We start from the raw sequence: 20,166 nt of genomic DNA, 5'->3' as shown, positions 1-20,166 counted from the left end.
AGCAAAAACATCTCTTTAGGTTTAGGAAGCTGACCTTTAAATATGATGGTTAGTATATAGTATAGGTTATCTTAAATTAAATCACATCTACTTGCATCGATGACTATACAGTTTTGTTTTCATTTGATTATACTGCAACATGCCGCATAGAGTACTAGGGTCAAACGTGCTGTGTCATCGATGTGACCAGCATATGCATATTACTATTACGAACGATTATTTATATGAAGACACTGGTTTCCACGAAGACTACTAGCATAATACTTGATTACGAGTGCAGTGCTAGGGCTGTGTCGCTCCTATCATCAAACGTTTAACCAAGAAATACTTGTTATGTTATCTGCATTGTGTGTCACCCAGTCATTGGATCTTTGACCCTTACCTCAGCTTAATATCACGACCAAACTTTGTGAAGCTAGACTTCCTGGTGAATGTTGGAGGATAATGATTAGAACAGGTAGACGTTTTGTGGCAAATTTATGCTACTGAATACATTTGAAGGTAAGTTAAGCAGAGAGTAAATATTACGTGCAGACATCTAAAAGCAATGGGATTCGGTTGTTATATTTGTATTTTAGGTTTTGAATTTATTATATATTGCACATGATGGGAAAGAAAGTTTTGACTAAACTATTCGCTCTCTTTCCTTAATATATTATGTTATTATTATTATTATTATTATTATTATTATTATTATTAAATAATGTACTGTCGAATAACACATTTTATGAAGATAGTAATGCTATATAACATTTTCCCATCAGCTAAGTGAACGAACTAGATCTGCTACATCTGGAACTTTTTGATTGCCCATGGTATGAACGATGTCGGGCAGTGGCGGAAATTGCTAGACAGGATTAAAGACGGCTTATCAGCACAAACTTCTCACTGCTCAATATCTGACAAAAGATTCATTTAAACTTATTTATCGCTGGTATCATTAATTAGATGAATTAGTGTAAGCTTTAACGCAGATTTTAAAGACATATATCGTTAACCTTTGTCTGTTATTTTGTTTTGTGGAAATTCTCTTTAGAATCTACTTAAGGAATACATCAATGGAGTGTTAACTACTTTAAAAGTAGCAGGTATTTGTTTGTTTGTTATTGGACAAACTATAATTAATATGAAATTGGATAATTACCGTCATCGTCATAGTCATCGTTACGCTTTCTTTACTTGAGCATATATTCTTCACTCTCTTGCCATTACAATACCAACATTCACTTCTGCATAGAGACACTTTGATCTATTGGTCTAAATCGTATATAAACAAAGCCAAGATCACCAAGAAAAAAAAAAGCAATAGCAGACATTCTTTATTTTCATGGGCGTCCGCACTTACTACCTCTCCGGATTTCACATCTTAAACATGTTTTAGCCTACATCCGTTAAACTTAATACCTAATCACTACATGTTTGCCACATTTAAGTATGTGGGTGTCCCTGCCTATGTATAATTCCCAATTTCTCAAATTTGCTTTAGAAACGTATCCCCAGATAATTAGATTATATATTTTGGAGTCAAGATAATCACGCCAGGTTTATCTTTCTTAACCATGTAAGTTTAAGAATATTAACAAAATTAAATATATAAATCACATCAGTTACGACAATCCGTCAGGGCAAAATTTCGTTTGGTTTTTCCTTACATCCATGATACACAAACCTGTAAAGAAGTCTATTAGTTTCCTGCTAAACTACTTAGATGTTTTTAGATGTTTTTAGTAAATCATAATAATGGATTGTTAATTCGGGCTGAAATGTTTTACCGTTACTAATTTCCATGTGGTTCTAATAACCCCAGGTTATACCAAATTAACAGGTTTTAATTTTTCCCAAATTTTATTTTGATATTTATGAGTTTACATTTTGTTGAGGAAAGCTGAAAACTTTGCACCTAAGACAGCAAACTAAATAGCACATTAATTAAAGCTGATATGATGGACCATATCGCAGGCTACATCAGATCGAAACACCTTTAATTTGATTTTTTTTCCATATGTATTTGGTCAGGAAGGACGTGCTTTGGTAAGTACGACGGCGTGTTAGCAACAATTGCAATTTCCATATCTTCACGCAGCCGTTTCTTGTATGCCTGGTTGTTTATATAATTAACTGTATTGGCTACCCCATATTCAATCCCACTTGACCCTAATATAGAATCTAACGTTAATTCCAACTCCCTATTACACCCACCGCTATTTCCGTAATGATTAATTCACATAAAACTCTTACCGTTCCATTCGGTATGTTAAATTTCTATTGATCCCATAGCGTACTCGCTTTAACGTTAAATTGCAAAAGGTTCCATACATCCCCAAAGTTTTCTGTAAAGCAGTGTGACAATAGTTTCATTACCGCACCAAAATGTTGACTTAATGTTGAATTTCCATTAAAGCCCATACCTTCCATAACTTTGCCTTAATTTCAAATTTCCATAGATCTCAAACCTTTCCGTTCGGTAATGTTAAAGTGCCATAGACTACACAGTGTCTCGGTAGCCGAGGAAGATGATAGAATGTCAGACTCGCAAACTAAGGGTCGCGAAATCGATACCCGCCATGGCCAATCCGGGACGTCTCCACGGTGTGTCCTCGAGAAAGGCACTTAGATCTTATTTTCCCCGGAATATATATCCAGTTATGTCTTGAAAGTACTGTTTAAACCAATTCTAATAGACTAAATACCATTCTCCTATCCTCCAAACGCTGAGGCGCTGAGCTCAGGACAAAAATGAACAGTGTTTATTACCAGTACAATCAAATGAAATAGCCAGTAGAGACAACACTACAAACATGCTTTAATCCCACAATGGAACACTTAGTTTCGGTTGAATGGTGTCGTTATCAATAATGCGATGAAGGAAGGTGAAAGAATTTTCATGAGATACATTAAGCATAAATTGAAAAGCAAATGTGCAGAACATTTCATTTTCTGGAACTTTGAATATCTTCACGTTTCACATATATTTCGAATTTTAAGAGCTTTCATGTTCGTGAAAGTCTACAAGCAGATTAATCATTAATTTATCAGTTTAATGTTCCTCATTATGCAGATACGTATATCAATAACTATTACGCTGTACTATGGACAGGATCAGTAAAAAAACAAAAAAAACAACACAAAGGCCGAACGAAACCCCCCAAAAACCATGCTGATGCCTTACCATGGCCAATGGTGGTGGCTGTGGATTATCATTAAAAATGGCGACAGGGATAACTGTTTCCCATTTCGTTGCGACTTTAACTGCCCGGTCTAGCTTAATCACGAAAACAACGACAATTGGTACTCTACGAATTTATAACAAGCTATACCATAACGATAGTAAATAGAAACAAATTTCGAAATATAAATAACATTTATATGCAATAGAACCATTTACGTATAGCAGATTATCTCCTTTATTTGATACCTTGTCCAAATACATTTTATTGAGGTAATATTTCACGGTCTTTATTTCTCATATTGGAGTAAATAATGTGCAAAACAAAACTTTCGTCGTGAATTTCGATTTATAAGCAAATGTTGAGCATATCTGGTTTTCCCGTTTAACATATTTTGTGAGAAATATTTGCTTTTGAAATCGTGATGCGTAAATTAGGATTCTCGTGATCTCCTATCATCCGTCGGTCTTATATTCTATCATTACCTTCGTCCATCCCCGATAGAAAGGATTTTATATTATTTAACTTCTTATAATATGGGCAAAATCTTTAAATAGCGATGAATTTTTAAAAAAGGAAACCCATCATTCATACAAAATGTAGCGATTTCAAGACAATTGGTCATTATATGTGAATGTCTCCAACGTTCTGTGTAATTTTCATGCAAATTTATCTGCAACGGACTGAGGCAAGAGCTTCAGGATTTGGAGGCTTTGTCACGAATCAACGCAGAATCATAAAGTAACTATGTCAATCTTATCAAGCAGTCGATGAATTACAGGGAGTACTCAGCCTAATGTAGCAGTCCAAAGCTTCATTTTTGCTGAGAGACGAGGCCCTAACATTTTGTCTTTATTTGTGCTGGCTCAAGGTCATGGTTTTACTCTGCTGAAAATGGTATGTATTGCCCACTTATTTTGCATTAGTCCGTTCAATGAGCTGCGACGACAACTGATTTCAGAGCCCACAGACTGTATCTATGGAGGTTATGAAAATCCTTTCAGCACAGCTTCAATCACTATGACTGCAATGCTTTGTTCTCCGTAGGTTTTCCAAAAATAAATCCATTAATTAATTAAAAACCCAGAATTGTCAAGTTTATCTCGTACGAGACAATTTTGTCCTAGTTAAATGTCTGGAATGTTATGCATAAACTGCACGCAAACTGCAATAAATGAGCTTCGTAGCAACATACAAAGACATTGAATGTATTAAAAAATTTATCAATTCTTATCAAGTGGTTGGTAAATAACCGAGATAAACCTGCATGGGAAAGAGTGTTGAATTTCCTGTTTGTTGAAAACCACTATTGATTTTAATTAAATTTATCGAGGACATAAATTAAATACAATTTTATCGTCGTTTTGCAAGTTTATTTTGCATACTCAAAGTCTAGCCTTACTGTGCAGAATTTGTCTATGATGACAAATAACTATTGATTATGTCATGATTTTCAAGTGTTTCGAAGATAACATTTAATTTTCGAACCCCCATATACTTTACAACAATTATTTGGTCAGGGGTTCACTATTTGTATGTTTTCTTTTGCACAATATTATTGAAGAAATGATACGTGGTTGTGTTTCAATAATGTTTTGCATTTAAGCCACAGACAACTAAAAACAGTTTGCCTCACAGTATTTATTTGTGTATGCATGTGTCTGTAGGTCTGTCCGCCCGTCCGTCTGTCTGTCTTTCTGCATGCCTGCCTGCATGCATGCCTCTATGTATGTATGTATGTATGTATAGGTAGGCAGGTAGGAAGGTAGGCTGGCAGGCAGGCAGGTAGGTAGGTAAGTAGGTAGGTAGGTAGGTATGTATGCAAACAAAAACTTTATTTATTTTTTACAGTTAAAATTGATACTGTCTGCAATGTCTTCCAGTAGCGGTTATTTAACTGATAATGGAGGTGAAGCCGACGTAAGTTTTCATATTTTATCAAACTGTTTTGCTGTTAATATTAGATACAACTATAAGATGTTTAGATCAGGAACCAAACGTAACATATCCTAAATTCGTTTTCACTAGATACATTTGTATTTTTCTATATTCGGCAATGGTTAGTATTTCTAAATCAGTTTTTATTTTGGTACGATATTATGGGAGAATGTCTCAATCGTACATCACTGAATTATCCGCTCCAAAACAATGTGGCAGTTTTATAGTGATGTCTAGCACTGGGGCATCATGCCGCAGACATGTAGCATCATGTCCCACCCAGTCGCATTATCCTGACACCAGGCCGACCAGTCCTAACACTAACCTCTTAATGCTGAGCGCCAAGCGAGGGAGCTGTTAGTACCATTTTTGTAAGTCTTTGGTATGACTCGGCCGGGGATCGAACCCACTACCTCCCGCATCCGAGGCGGACGCTCTAACCACTAGGCCACCAGAGCGTTCCTGAATTAATAATAATAATAATAATAATATAAACATGACCATTTTACCTATTACCATAATAAATAAATGGAATTATTATGTTTTAATCTCTTATCCTGATATGTGGCTATATTAAAAATCAACTGACAAACTATATATTTAGACGATGTAAGATATATAAGCACACAATGTCTCAGAGGAACCTTGTTCAAACTTAGAAGATTTCATGCCTTTTGATGTTGTAACAATTTCGAAATATGACGAAAATCCTTTGCATGACAATAATTTGAAGTCCATGTGAACACATTAGAGTCAAGGCTAAAACTGTACCTGGAAGTATATAGCAATTTTCACATTTTTCTTTCTTCCTGCAGTTGAACCCAAGTTCTCATTTTCTAAAATAATGCATTTTACTTGTTTATGGATTTCGGACGATAATGTGTTCCATGTTATATATATATATATATATATATATATATATATATATATATATATATATATATATATATATATATATATATATATATATATATATTCTTAGGCTGACAAAGAACAATATGCCCATATAGAAGAACCTTTGCCGGAAGACAAGAAAAAGACTGCTTGTGCAATCTGAATCTACATAATAATGATTCTGTCATTGGCTGTTTTGGCTGGGAATGGTATAGCCATCTGGCAAATTTTGTGTATGAAAATGATGATTTCTTGATTTTATTAATGTAATTCAAAACAAATTAATGTTTATTTCTATATGCTTTAATGTTCATGCTGTTTTACAATGAAAAGGCCAATACATATATATGAAATGTTATTTATTATTTGTATGTATTATTTTGCCAGTCACGCACAACAGTAGTTCTACTTTATTACAAGTACATGTTACCATATATTTGTATTAAGTGTTTAAAGACATTTTGAAATTTTACATGTTATCATTTACCTTAAGTGTTGAAAAAGGTAGATCTAAACTTTACATACGACATCTATGCATTTTCAAGTAACAGCGATACCCTTCATATGAGAACAATATTTAACTTTAATTCGTATTTGCAAATACAAATGCTTCTCCATTTATTAAATAATGATATGCGTCAATAACATTTAGCAAAATGGGTGTTAAAACTACATAATTTCTTATTATACTTCCTAAATGTTTAATCATACAGGAAAACTGTCATTTTCGCTATTCTAAATCTACATTCCAGATGAAAACTGTAACAGTTGTAACCCTCAAACACCAGAGCCTGAACCACAAGGTATTTAAAGGAATACCATTAGTAACGTGAATGCTTTAATAAGCATAAGTTATCAAGTAGGCAAGAACGTGCCTACATGTGTTGTTGTCGGTGTGTTTGTATGTACATATGTATGAGTGCGAGTAAAATATTTCATTTGGAGGCATCGGCTGTTACTCACTTAGTAGAGCGTCGAACTCGCAATTCATGTGTGGTGGGGTCTATACCCACCAACAAGGCAGCGCACAGGACTTTAGTGGGCCCTAGAAAAAACATTCCAGTAGAGCCCAATGAATGACAAATTGTAACGTCGGTGAATTTCCTGACAGCAGTAGTCCCCCTGAATTTCGTCCTAGTTTTCCCACAATGTCCGCGGCCCTGCCCACCTAGGCTATCCAGGGCTGGCTAATTGTATGTATGTATGTATGTATGCTCATTTTAGCAGCATCGGTAGTCTAGCAGTATTAAGTACGAGGAATGAAATAAGACGATGAACCGAATCTTATATCTAGACACAATGTTATATATATCTTATTCAAATTAATGTCATCTTCTGTATATCAATGATAATCATTCCGCCATGAAACACATGTTTATACCATGTCAGGTTATCCATAAAGAGATTGTTTTCCACTCATTGTTTCAGTCATATGTGAGGTGTAATTTTCCTGACATAAAATGTAATTTGGATTTAATTACGCGTGTCTTATTTCTTCAGACATGATATTGCTTTCACAATTCAGATTTTGGCGAATTATGAACGTTTTCTTGATCCTAATTACAATGTATTTATGCATGTCACTGAACATAGCATGTATAATATGTTAATATGTCTTAACAACTTCATCATTTGGACATATATATTATTCTGGTATATCAAACTAATCATGATAGCAATTATAGTAATTCTGCGTGTATGTATGTATGTATGTATGTATACACACACACACACACACACACACATATATATATATATATATATATATATATATATATATATATATAATTTACATGCAGAGGAACTAATGTAGGTGAAGCTTCTTTAGCATATCCGTATATGCCAAGTGATTTTGCAAGTGATGAAGAAATAAACAGAAACGTTTTGATTTTATAATTCCTTGTGCATATCTCATAAATTATTTTTAATGCATGATTGTTTTGTCTATATTCCCTACATACTATGATAAAGTTCAGAGCCACAAGTACGTTAGAACAGTGATTAAGATATGAAATTGTGTGAACTAACAAATATATCAGGACATGCAAAATTCAGTAGCCTTTTAGATTTGTTAAAACATCTGTTCCGTCTCTATTATACATCTCATCAAATCAGAATGACACATCCTTTAGACCACTGAGTGTTTTGACAGAACGTATGGAAAGCAAGAGATTTGGTAGTTATTCATTTGATAGCGTGATAAAGAAAAACCCATATTATAATATACAATTACATATCTTCAAGAGAACACGATCTGAAGAAATAGAGTGTATTAATCACAAACGATACAGCCATGCAAAACTTATCTAATTTACAGTGTATCACATACGAAGAGGAGACAGCGGATATATGCATTACACGATATATCTAGCGAGCACAACGGAAATACGTCTTTTAAAAGAGACGGTGTATGGGAACGATACCCTATTTACAGTAGGCGTTCTGACTGATGATACAGTGAAAAATGTGGGCAACGACCAGATGAACTTCAGTGTTTCCGTAAACGATACAGAGATTCAAGCTAGTGTCTATATTTATAGAATCCATTGTCATCTAGAAGGAAACTATTATGTTCAGGCTATCTCTGACGAGAACGGTTTTAAGTTCAATCGCTCAGAACTTCACGTTTTATGTAATTTTCCACAATTATTTATTTTTCTCTCTTTGTATATATATATATACAATTACACACACACACACACACACACACACACACATATATATATATATATATATATATATATATATATATATATATATATATATATATATATATATATATATATATATATATATATATATACACGTTTCTGTTAATTTCTTATTAAATAAACATTCAGTAACTAAAAATAAATTATGCAACAATAATCATGTTTTATTGAAATTCTCCTTACAATAAATACATTATTTTAAATATGTGCATACACAAAGTTATAGGTTTATCTATGATTGAAATTTATGAAAATGTACAGTTTAATAATTTCTTTCTCGTTTGAATAATTTGCATTACTAGTAAATTATCTTGGGCTTAATGTTTCACATATGTTATTTATTGAAGGATGACATTTAAGACTATTATACATCTGAAGCAAATAGAGATTGTTTGTTTTGCATAATTATGGTGTTGATATCAATTATGCAGCTATACATAATTTCAGCGGAATGTCCATGCCGGTATGAATTCAACATTACCTCATTTCAAAATATGAGGTGCAATTTCCCCAACGCAAGCAATGTATCCTTAAAGATCGAAAAAACATCCGTTGACAGTCCCCGAATTCTTGTAAATTGGAGTGACATTATCCGAGCCATAGACTTACCTAATACCAACGGTTTCTCAGCGTCATGGTTAAGTAATGGCACACTTGTTGTTGAGATACACCTAGGACAGATACATTGTGCTCATGAAGGATACTACATTATCAATCTAACCATGAATGACATCTCACAAATTTATGAAGTCTATGTACATGTGATAGGTACTCCACAATGCTTACAAAATATTGTATTCTTACCTTTCTCTCTTTCTTCATTGCAATTGTTGCGAAGATCTATCCGTATTTATCTATTTATATATCTGTCTTTATTTAAATCTCATTTTGTTTTATATAACATTTACCTTTCATATGTCTACGTACGCAATACATATCCCCGTCTTAATGCAACACATTCGAAATTGAGGGGGGGGGGGAAACAAGTCAAAATGTCTTAATGAGTATATAATGTTTATTTCTATATGCTTTTAATATAGGAATTTAAACAAATATTACATCTGCATTATGCAGTAGACTCATTTCTAATTACATTCTTACTTTATTCTATAGATATAATACGACGGAGGAAATAAGTAGTAAATAAACATAATTACGCAATACCAGCATGAGTTTGTTTATTTCTCATTCTTGTAGTGATTATCTCGGTCAGTCTATATTACAGCAAAGTTCGCTACACTGGTCTATTAGGAACTAGTAGTCGATGAATATAACTGAAAAGCGCGTTTGATTAAAATTCATTGTTGACATATTAATTTTGGAAATTTGTAAGAAACTTTTATCAAATATTTTTCTGTTTACAGTGTTCATAATTATCCGCAAAACCCCTGTCATGGTCGTTTCTTTAAATTACAGATTATCCGAAAGAGCCGTTGCTGGGAGTTCTTGAAGGTGGAATAGTTGAACACAGCGGTAGTCATGGTCAGATCTCATGCGAAGCTTTTACAGGCTGTACTAACACATCAATTATGCTTGAATACCAGATAAAAGGAACAGAGGAGTGGACTCAGTGGCCTAACTTCAGCACTAAGTATAAAGCAACTGACCAGGAATGGGAGACACAATCTCTAATAAACGTTACGAACGACAAAAATTAATGTTGTGAACAGAAAAAAATTTCGATGCAGCTACAAGGCTAACAGGAAAACAATTATATCAAATACTCTCTGCGTCCGAGTGATTCCAGGTTATTGCTTGCCGATATGATTGTTTATAATGATGATTAATAGGATACAATTTTTTTCTGCTCATAAGTAGCATGAAATTAAGAGAAAATGAATGCGCAAGTTTACAATATAGATAAAATCTATTCATTAGAAAATGATTATCTGTACGCAACAAGTTCTCAGTTTAAATATCCTCTAAAACATAGTATATATTGCATACACACACGCATATATATATATATATATATATATATATATATATATATATATATATATATATATATATATATATAATGACATTTATCGATCAAGTATTTATATATCTATATATTAACGAGAATGTATCGATCTCTTAGTAGATACATTGATAGATGAAATAGATCATTTCTATCTGTCTGCTTATCAGGCTCTTTGTCGGTCTCTGTCTGCCGTCTCTCTGTCTGTCTCTCTCTGTGACTGTCTGTCTGTCTGTCTGTCTGTCTGTCTCTCTATATATATATATATATATCTATATATATATATATATATATATATATATATATATATATATATATATATATATATATATATATATTACTGGCAAGTGTCTATAAAGTTTGGAGTAAATATAAACATTTCGATAGCATTCATTGGCTATGAAATAGTGTTCATTTTAAACGTTTACTAGTTTTCTTTTCTTTCAGCTAACTTTTGCCAGAATAAAACACGTGGTTGCCACCATCAACATCCGTTTTTCTGCAACAAGTTCATAACATGTACCACAGGGCCGTCCGAACGAAATTGCCCTCCTAATCTTCACTTTCTATATTAAGGTGACTGCGGAGGACACTGTGAACAGAAGACGATTGAATATTGGGGCAATTGTAATGGATATTGTGATTGGCCCAAAGATGCTAATTGTACAGAAAATCCAGCAAATTATTGTGATTGAAGGGAATATCCAAGTTATATTTAACATGCAAAGACCGAAAAGAAACAGAGAAAGAATTACTCGGGAAGCATACAGGAAAGTTGTTTTGGTAAAATTCCCTCCGATCACATATTTTAGGATCATGGTACTGTGGATATGCATTATGATATTAAAATGTTCACATATATGGATTACAAGTACAGTATTTTCTGTTCCCTTTACACTTGGTTTTAAGCAGATAATTGTGAGGTATTTAGAGTCAAATATTTGAAACTTGTATCAGTTCAAGCGTGTTCATAAAGCTTTATTAAATGTCTCAGTAAATGTTAGAACTGAAATCATTTAGTCAATGTGTTTAAAACAAACTGGATAGCGGCTAAAATAATTAGGTCTATAATACAGACAGTGTAGTGTCTCATGCTATAAATGTGAATAGGGTTTCCAGTACAGGTACAAGCTCAGCTAATCAGCTGCAATATACACTTTTTAACGTGTGTATCTCTTCATGCTAGAGCAATGGTGACCTCATCAAAAGACTTAGCAATAAATATGCCAGCCAAAGCAATACATTCTTATTCAAGAACATTCTCAGGAGCTTTTTTTTACTTTAGCTGCACAAGCAGGGTATACATCAGAGATTTCCATCTCAATAGGATCAAAACTTATCAGTTACAAGTGGATTGAAAAATCGTTATCTCCAGCTAAGTCACAGGCTAGTAATAAATAAGCACCAACAACGGGCAAAGAATTAACAACTCCGACTGTTACTGGTCCTAAATCTGTCTAATTATTTACGTAGTGGAGAGAAACATTAACAAAACCTCACTGTACTCGAACAGTTTCACTGGAAAAAGACTTCACAGATAGCGGCAAAGTACCTAATAATAAATGACTACGAGTAGCTTCTGTGTGCCTTAATATGTTATGAGGAATAAATTTGGCAGAATTACCAAATTACCAAAAAGTGACATAGAACCCTTGAACATGAATACCTTTTTACTTAAGTCATTCATGTCCATAGTTATATGCCACGTGTTGGTACCCGCGGTGACAAGTGGTCTGTGAGGTATCAAATTGTTGTTTTAACGCCGTATTGACAAAAAATGCTTAGTTTAGCCCACAGACCTCCCTTGAACGGTCATTTAGGAGTTAATGAGGATTATCATAAGATCTTAAGTCATTTTTGTTAGCCGGAAAGTAAAATCGATGTTTCCAAATGTTGTAGATCATGTCACATTGAAAATTATATGAATTAGGTATCCAACAATATTAGTCCTCTGCATATCACACTAAAAGTTAGAAGGCTTTATAAATATTTCATCAATCTTTAAAGAATATGATTCAGTCCCATTTTTTGACACCATAAAAGATTTGCATGATGGTATGCATTTACTGTTTTTTCGTGTTGAGGGTCAGCTGAAGAGTATTTAGGATTTAGAACTTTTGCCCTTGTTTTTCGACATACTTTTTGTGGACCATTGAAGATGTTACAAGTTCAACTTGTTACAACAGAAGACTCAGGGTTTAAACTTCTTGTTTACGTCTGTGATTTTAAATATAAGTTGACAAAGGCCTGCGAATGAGCAAGAAACAATCTTTACTCTACTCAATCAAAAGTGAAATTAATGTTTGACAAAACCGCAAATGAAGGAAATTCAGTCAATTTAGTTATACCAGTCTTACACACTGAAGATTTAAATGATGGCATGCAATCGCATTTTAGTGACTTTAGCAGATTTTACTTTTGGATAAGGCAAGACAAATTTCTACCCCTGCATATCCAGATGTACTCTACCAATATCAGACAATGGCATTTGGCATGAAAAATTCTCCCTCAGCATTCCACCGTTTAATTATCACGCCAACATCTGGCATAGATGGGTGTAATGCATACATGGATGAAGCCATTATATACAGCGATACATGAAATGATTACCAGGAAAATATTCTTAAATTCTTTGTTCGACTGAGACAAATTAGATAATTAATTTAATTAAGAGTGAGGTTTGTCGAGTTAGTGTTATAGTTTTGTGATATATTGTAAGGTTCAAGTTATCTCTGAATTCCCAGTGTCTGTGAGTTAACACCAACTGATGAAGAGTTTGGATATATTAGATATTATCGGAAATTGTGCTCAAAGGTTTTCCTAATTACTTAGCCCAGACCGATTGGTTGTGAAAGAAAATCAAGTTATATTGGTCTGACATATTTCAGAAGGTTTTTGATAAATTAATGGCCATACTTAAAAGTGCACTAGTTCTTTCATCTCCAGATTTGAACCTATCATTCGAAATGTCTGTCGACGCAACTGATGTAGGGTTTGGTAGCGTCTTACATTAAAAGGAGAAAAATGGAATGTATCATCCAGTGTGCTATGCATGGCTGTATAAATATTGTGAGCAATTTTTGTTAATGACTGTCAATTAAAATGATCATCTCCAATCAAGATATTATACAGCTATTTTTTGTACACGGGTATCAATTTCCAATATAAGATATTTATAATGCCGATTGAGTAGGATCTATAAGTAGGTGTCTACGATCATTAATAATAAACCCGTTTACTAGGTTGGGGTCATTTCTCTCTGGATGGGTTGAGCATGTGATCTCTTAGAAGAATTCATATATTTCCCTTTGGATAGTTTAGGTCAGGTGCGTCTAATTACGATGCGGGATATTTGCAAACTGTCTCTTATCAAGTAGGCGCAAAATGCTTTTTCACAACTGCTGCTTGTATATACTTAGGTAGGGCTGGATAATGTCTTGGTTCATATTTCCCCCATGTTCTTACTGTAACATCAATATTCAGGCGTATATATGCCTGTAAATTCCTCTTACATTTCACTTTATAACTTCATTAATTCAATAACACATTAGAAAAATAATATCTGTAAACGTTTGCTTCAAGAAGTTCGTATATTTTGCCACCTGACATTTTAATTTTGACAAAAAAGTACCATTTGTATTACACTATATCCTATTGTAGCGATGTTAATGATCTTAATTACATCTACTCTTACCAATTTTGGATACTTTTTGTTGATGCTGAAGCATGTCTTGGAAAATATAGACCAACCGCTTTTCGCTAGCAAAACTGCAATAGATTCTATTCAAGGAGCGTTGCTTTTACAGATGTTTTGTTCCATGCGTCATAATTGCTTGATTTTTGTATGGTGTATCTATTAACCAAATTGCTAACAAATAAGCAAAATGTTCCACAGTTCTAAGGTTCCAAAGACTGATATTCTAGGGTCGTAATTTATAAATATATATTTGCTGGGAATACGTATATAAAACTGAAATCAGAGACATTTTGAAGATCTAGTTTTACGTCGGATTGGAAAAATTATGTCGCATTTATTTCTGATGACTGTTGTTGCTGTATACTCTGAAATAACTTTTCCTGCTCCATTTCTTGTCAGTAGCCTCATGATACCTAATGCTGATTATAAATTTCTGAATTCTGGTGTTTTGGTCAGTCGCCTCCGGAAATTAATTATTCAATGGTTTATTGAACCGGAAGCCAAGTTACGCTGGTAATACGTTCAGACTTAGATCCAGAGGAGGCTCAGAGCCATAGTAGGACATTAATGGACTCTTCCACTAGTAAGATAAATTATTGTGTTTTGAGGTGCTATATAAAGTTCTGGCCAACTTTTATTTTGATGTTTTGTCAAATTTAGATATATGTATTGATCCGTTGATTAATAATCTACCGGTGTACAATTTTATCGATTTTTCAAACTCGATCTCCATAAAAAGACACCGCAATATTATACCCGTGCTATATCCTTCTGTTTTCAATAATTCTTATTCAACAATAAAATCTGCAACAAAAAAATAATAATGTAGAAACTTTCACTTACGAAAAGAAAATAGTAAGTCAATACTCACCAGTTGGACGCAGACCGAATATTCTCCATAAGGATATCGTTTAATTGCGAACATTGTGCTTTTTTCAGTAAAGGCATTGTGTTTATACAGAACAATTATGTATTTTTTGAAATTGTATTGAGAAAATTTGAAATTTAACTTTGTTTTACAGTAATTTAGTTTGACACTAAAATAAATTCAGAAAAGAAAGCCAATTAAAATATACTGAATTTAAACACTTCACAATCCATATGAAGACTGAAGAGTTCAGTAATAGATGCGCTTTTCCTTTAACATGACCACTTACAGTAACATTTTATAAGACTATCTACCTATCTATCTATCTGTCTGTCTGTCAGTTTGTCTGTCTATCTATCTCGCTATTTATCTATTTATCCAACTAACTGTCTGTCTAAAATATTGTTTTAGCATAGTGTGAATAGTTAGGTCTCATGCTTAATGACAATAATAAACCAAACAGTACTATTTGCCAAAGATGTATAAGGGAAGAGGAAGTTGTGTATAATCATATGGAAGATAGAAACTGATGGTTGAGACACAATGTATGCAGACTGGAAATAAACTAGGCCTTTGCTTATTCGACATGTAAGCCATAAACATAAAATATAAAATATTTAAATGTATCGAGGTCAAAGACCAAACGCTTCAGAAGTACCGCAAATAGCACATTATACGCCCACCTCATCACAAATTTTGCACTTTGACCTTGAACTCTGATCATGTGGCCTTTCTATATTATGTAAAAACTATCATACCATGTGAACATTGAAAAGGACTCATTAAAATGTTTGTAGGGTTTCAAAAGGTACAGTTAGGACAAAGGCAAAAGTTACTTTTTATGACAAAGATGTTGGTCACCTACTTTAATTTTATTTTTGTGACCTTGAGCTTTTGATGAAGGGCATGGCGATGCAAGATATAATCTGTTACTATGATGGATTGTGTTGACTTACATTTCATGGGAATATCTTCCGCTGTTCAAAATTTATATCTAGGGAAAGGATAATGGTAAGTTACACATAATTTTCATCGGCTAACCTTGATCTTGAAGTAGGGGTCATATTAGTGGACCAAAACACAATTTTTCATGACATATTACTTACTTATAGGAAAACCAACTAAGACATCCATTTATGCTTTGGATAAAATACTAAATTAATGAAATGTACGCCAAACCTCTGGTGAAATCTGCAGAAGAACTGGCATATTAATTTCAAAGATTTCGTCTATACAGTATGCTTCTTGAGAAACCATGAATGGCATAGGTGTGATGTGACAAAGTCTATCACAGATAGGTTGGTCTGGCAATTTGTTTTTGCAGTACAGTGTTTGTTTGTGTGCGAATGAACTGAATAAAATCAGAGAAGACGATCATATTAAAGTATACAGTTAATAATATAAAATTAAATAAACATCAACTTATCTTTTAACTTAGTAACTATCTAATACACCGTCCTGTCACTTTTAAACGACTTACAACTTGTCACGTAACTTGAAAAGTTACGGTACGAACTGTTACTGCTTTCACAGGTGAAGAGTATACTCATATGCGATGTACTTGATTTAGTAAAACTAACGATAGAGGAAAAGAAAATAAAATATGCTCCTTGCTAATTACATAATTTTCAACAAATTTTACATTCAATAAAACCGATTTTGCACAATCAGTTATCCTTTGAAGTTTGATTATAGTATCTTCATTGGTCCACTTGACAAAGTGACAGGTCAATAACTTTTATTTCACATAGTCATGACTATGATGTTTGACGTATTAGTAGTATAATGCGGAGAGATATGTCTTCTGGGATCTTCATACTAAACAAGGTAAACAGTTTCTGGGTCTCGAGGAAAGATTAACATGGGATTAGCACTCTGGAGCCAAGCGAGAAATTAACATTAGGTCGCCATCTTAAACATCCCATTGTGTTTTGGCTAAGGTTTGTTTAGTTCATAGAGTTTTTCACTTGATAAGTCTGTACGTTTAAAATAATGTTATAAAGGCACATGGTGCAGCTGTTTGATCCGTCCACTAGCGGACAGGTAGCCATGGCATAACTGTGACTTGCCATAGAATCTAGCCATGAAGTCCTAAATAGATGACGGTCACTGAAAGTGAGCCATTCCATCTCGACCATGGGTTGACAGACCGTTTGCTTTAATGATAAGTATTGCGCGTGTTTGAGCTTGTACTCATGCATGGCTGTATCACGAAATGTCACCAAAACATCTGCGAGCAACAGCTGCTCGGTCAGATAATACATCTTGTGATAGTCACCGAGATTCTGAGAACGAACAGTGGCTTAGACGTTGTAGGCGTGTGCATCACTATTGGCAGAAATACCTTTGCGAGAGAGTGAATGAAAGGAAACGACGGATTGTAATTTTGTTTCATCATATTTGTTCCAGTTGCTAATGTACTAGCAGGGATAGATTTCTGTGACACATTCATTGAACCGGTGAGCTAGTTTTAAATGGTCGTATCCATTCGCTGAAAGAAAGCGTACGAGTTTGTTTAGGCTAGCATTCATGAACTGCAGTTGTCCCAAACGAAACATGTATTTTCCATATTGTTGGAGATGAAACTTAATCGTTGCTATTGAGACTCATTTTTTATTTAGGTTGTAACTGTACCCATGCAGATGATGAAGGAGAACAAGGATTCATAGTTTTTTAGCGAAAATTCCTAATCATACACTGCATAAGCCTTGTGCAGTTTCCTCTGTATGCACCCTTGATGTGTTAGTGATAGCGAACATTTCTATCAATTCCAAAGTAACCATCACTGATCCAGCAATGACAGACCTTATAAAACTAATACGTGCCCTCGTTGTCACAATCATGTCTCCGGGGGAAGTAAGTTTATTGTTGTTGGATCAATTTCGCTAATCTTATGTACATTTAGTTTATTTAATTGTTTGTTAGTTTCTACAAATATTTTTTTATTACATGCTATTGTAATGTTACTTTGTTCTGATTTATTTTTTTATTTCTTATTTTTGACGTAAACAAATAATAATAGAGACATTATATATAATGCTGACCTAGTTCCTGACCTTTATTCAAAATCAGTGGCAGTTTTAGTAAACAACTGTTTTTAAAAATTCTTTCTCAGAGTAGAAAGGTCATACATGGACGACGTGGAGTTAATGTATAAAACTTCCATTTCTTCTGGAAGCTTGAACTCTTGACCCCCATCTGGAAATCTCGTTTGCATCTTAAGTTAGCCTTATACCTAATGTTTTGTAAAGAAGTAGTCAGTGGGCTTTAAAAGTCTGACGCGTTAAGTTGTGTTGTTGTGACAAGTTTTGGTTGAGATTTTATTTTCTTCAAATTATTGGATTTCAAGTGATTATTTTCCCTGGAAATACTGAAGTGCTCTAAATTAATTCTTGCACACTTCCACTTCGAAGGTTACAACAGACGTCATCGTCTTCCGTTTTGGATTTCATCGCGATTTCATTTAGGACTTTTTATTACTAGGACTTGTATTTTTTAATTCATGGATTATTCTGGATTTGATTCGTAAAACCGTAAGTTCTTTTTCCTCATTTTTCTCTTGATAGTCTATGGAAATAAATTATGTGTTAAATTTTACAAAGCTTGTGGTCTTCACACTTTTCTGTTATATTTTTAAGAGCCTAGACTCGTAAAACTAAAAGCACAAGCGTTTGAACAGATACCTTCAGCGAGTCTTGACGACGATACTACAGTGTTTTCTGTCTCTCCATCAGCTACCTGAATAGTAGTTGTATAGTGGCTGCAAGCATAATCAAGAGGCTTCTCTGGTTTATATTTGCTTGGAATCATCTTGCAGATATCAATGCGCTTATGCAACTTATATTCTGGAAATCTGTGTTGGTGAACATAAACGGCAAATGCGATAGTGGCTGTAATGTGCCACGCTAATATTCATCCTTGACTATGCGTGCAATTTCAACCGGTTGGCCTGCAAAGGAAACTCGCCCGAGATGCCTTAGTTAAATAATTACTGGCATGCTGGCATATAACGGAAAATAATTTGAAGTCACATCGAAATATCAAGCTGGCCGACACTCATCAACCTTCCTCAACATATGCAATTGAAAAGGATCCACTGTTCTTTCGTTATTGTAATACAACGGATATCTAAGCTGCTGAGAATGTGAACCATATATTAGGATAAGTACATACATGCCGACGAACAGTGAAGCTAATTGATTACAATTTGATTCGAATGCGAAAGTGTCAAGAATATGACAATTGTGTACAAGATTGGCATTGCTACCTGGTGTGCAGCATACTAATATAAGCAGATGTCCTTCTTTATTTACCAAAAGCACACAATATTCCCATTTATGATATCATGTTTGCACAACTAAGTGCTAATTAAACAACTAGCAGATTAAGGCCATTTTAAAAAGTCCATTTGAATCAGGTGTTACCGAAGTGCTACTTTGTCATGTGTGTATATAAGCCACTTTGCGTGACTTGACTGAAGGGTAAATGCTTTCAGGTCAACTGAGACCTAATTAGCATGTTCATTGCTACTGTCCTCCAGTTCACTTAACTCATCAATCAACCTTGTAGAAATACCTCATGAAGTTGTATTTTGCAACAATATCTTCTGCACCAGTTAACACAAATACGTGCATTAATAACTACTCACCCGATCTTTACGGATTTAGGTTTTACCACACGATCAAGGTCACTCATCGACAAAGATGTCCCATACGGCGATGTTGGTAAGCTTGCAATTTTTATAGTCATTATGCTTTAATGACGGGCTTTAAAACGGTCTGCTCACCTAATTACTTGCAATAGTGGAATTAATGTGTTAGTACAATTATGTGTGGAAATTTACGACAGATGTTATTAATAAATAACTTGATTACTGAACTTCATTACTGCAGTAACGATTAAATGTCTTTGCTCGTAGATTGCTGGTA

General features: G+C 34.0%; 1 protein-coding gene across 2 annotated transcripts; it reads left to right on the top strand.

The window, feature by feature from the left end:
* The first annotated feature begins 411 nt into the window (after nt 1-411).
* Nucleotides 412-13,789, top strand: LOC149799813 (uncharacterized). 2 transcript variants are annotated; one of them, XM_089959227.1, is made up of 8 exons: nt 412-501; nt 5,019-5,087; nt 6,088-6,232; nt 6,752-6,802; nt 8,317-8,631; nt 9,158-9,478; nt 10,127-10,457; nt 11,121-13,789. In XM_089959227.1, the coding sequence occupies exons 3-7, from the start codon at nt 6,175-6,177 to the stop codon at nt 10,366-10,368; spliced, it is 987 nt and encodes a 328-aa protein (XP_089815353.1). In that variant the 5' UTR covers nt 412-501; nt 5,019-5,087; nt 6,088-6,174; the 3' UTR covers nt 10,369-10,457; nt 11,121-13,789. The 2 variants fall into 2 exon arrangements, with proteins under 2 accessions (XP_089815353.1, XP_089815354.1); XM_089959228.1 differs by lacking the exon at nt 412-501 and having other exon boundaries at nt 4,944-5,087.
* Nucleotides 13,790-20,166: the final 6,377 nt, after the last annotated feature.

This window comes from Sinohyriopsis cumingii, chromosome 5, assembly GCF_028554795.1.
Source record: "Sinohyriopsis cumingii isolate HCF-2022 chromosome 5, ASM2855479v2, whole genome shotgun sequence".
In the NCBI taxonomy this organism is placed as follows: domain Eukaryota; kingdom Metazoa; phylum Mollusca; class Bivalvia; order Unionida; family Unionidae; genus Sinohyriopsis; species Sinohyriopsis cumingii.
The sequence above is the reverse complement of the archived record's forward strand: the minus strand, read 5'-3'. Positions and strand labels throughout refer to the sequence as shown.

What these genes read in the sequence shown, in the direction of transcription:
- LOC149799813 (XM_089959227.1), top strand. Translation starts at nt 6,175, where the DNA reads ATGATTCTGTCATTGGCTGTTTTGGCTGGGAATGGTATAGCCATCTGG. An exon ending in AGCCATCTGGCAAATTTTGT is followed by an intron (nt 6,233 to 6,751) that starts GTATGAAAATGA and finishes TCTACATTCCAG; the next exon opens with ATGAAAACTGTAACAGTTGT. An exon ending in ACCAGAGCCTGAACCACAAG is followed by an intron (nt 6,803 to 8,316) that starts GTATTTAAAGGA and finishes TCTAATTTACAG; the next exon opens with TGTATCACATACGAAGAGGA.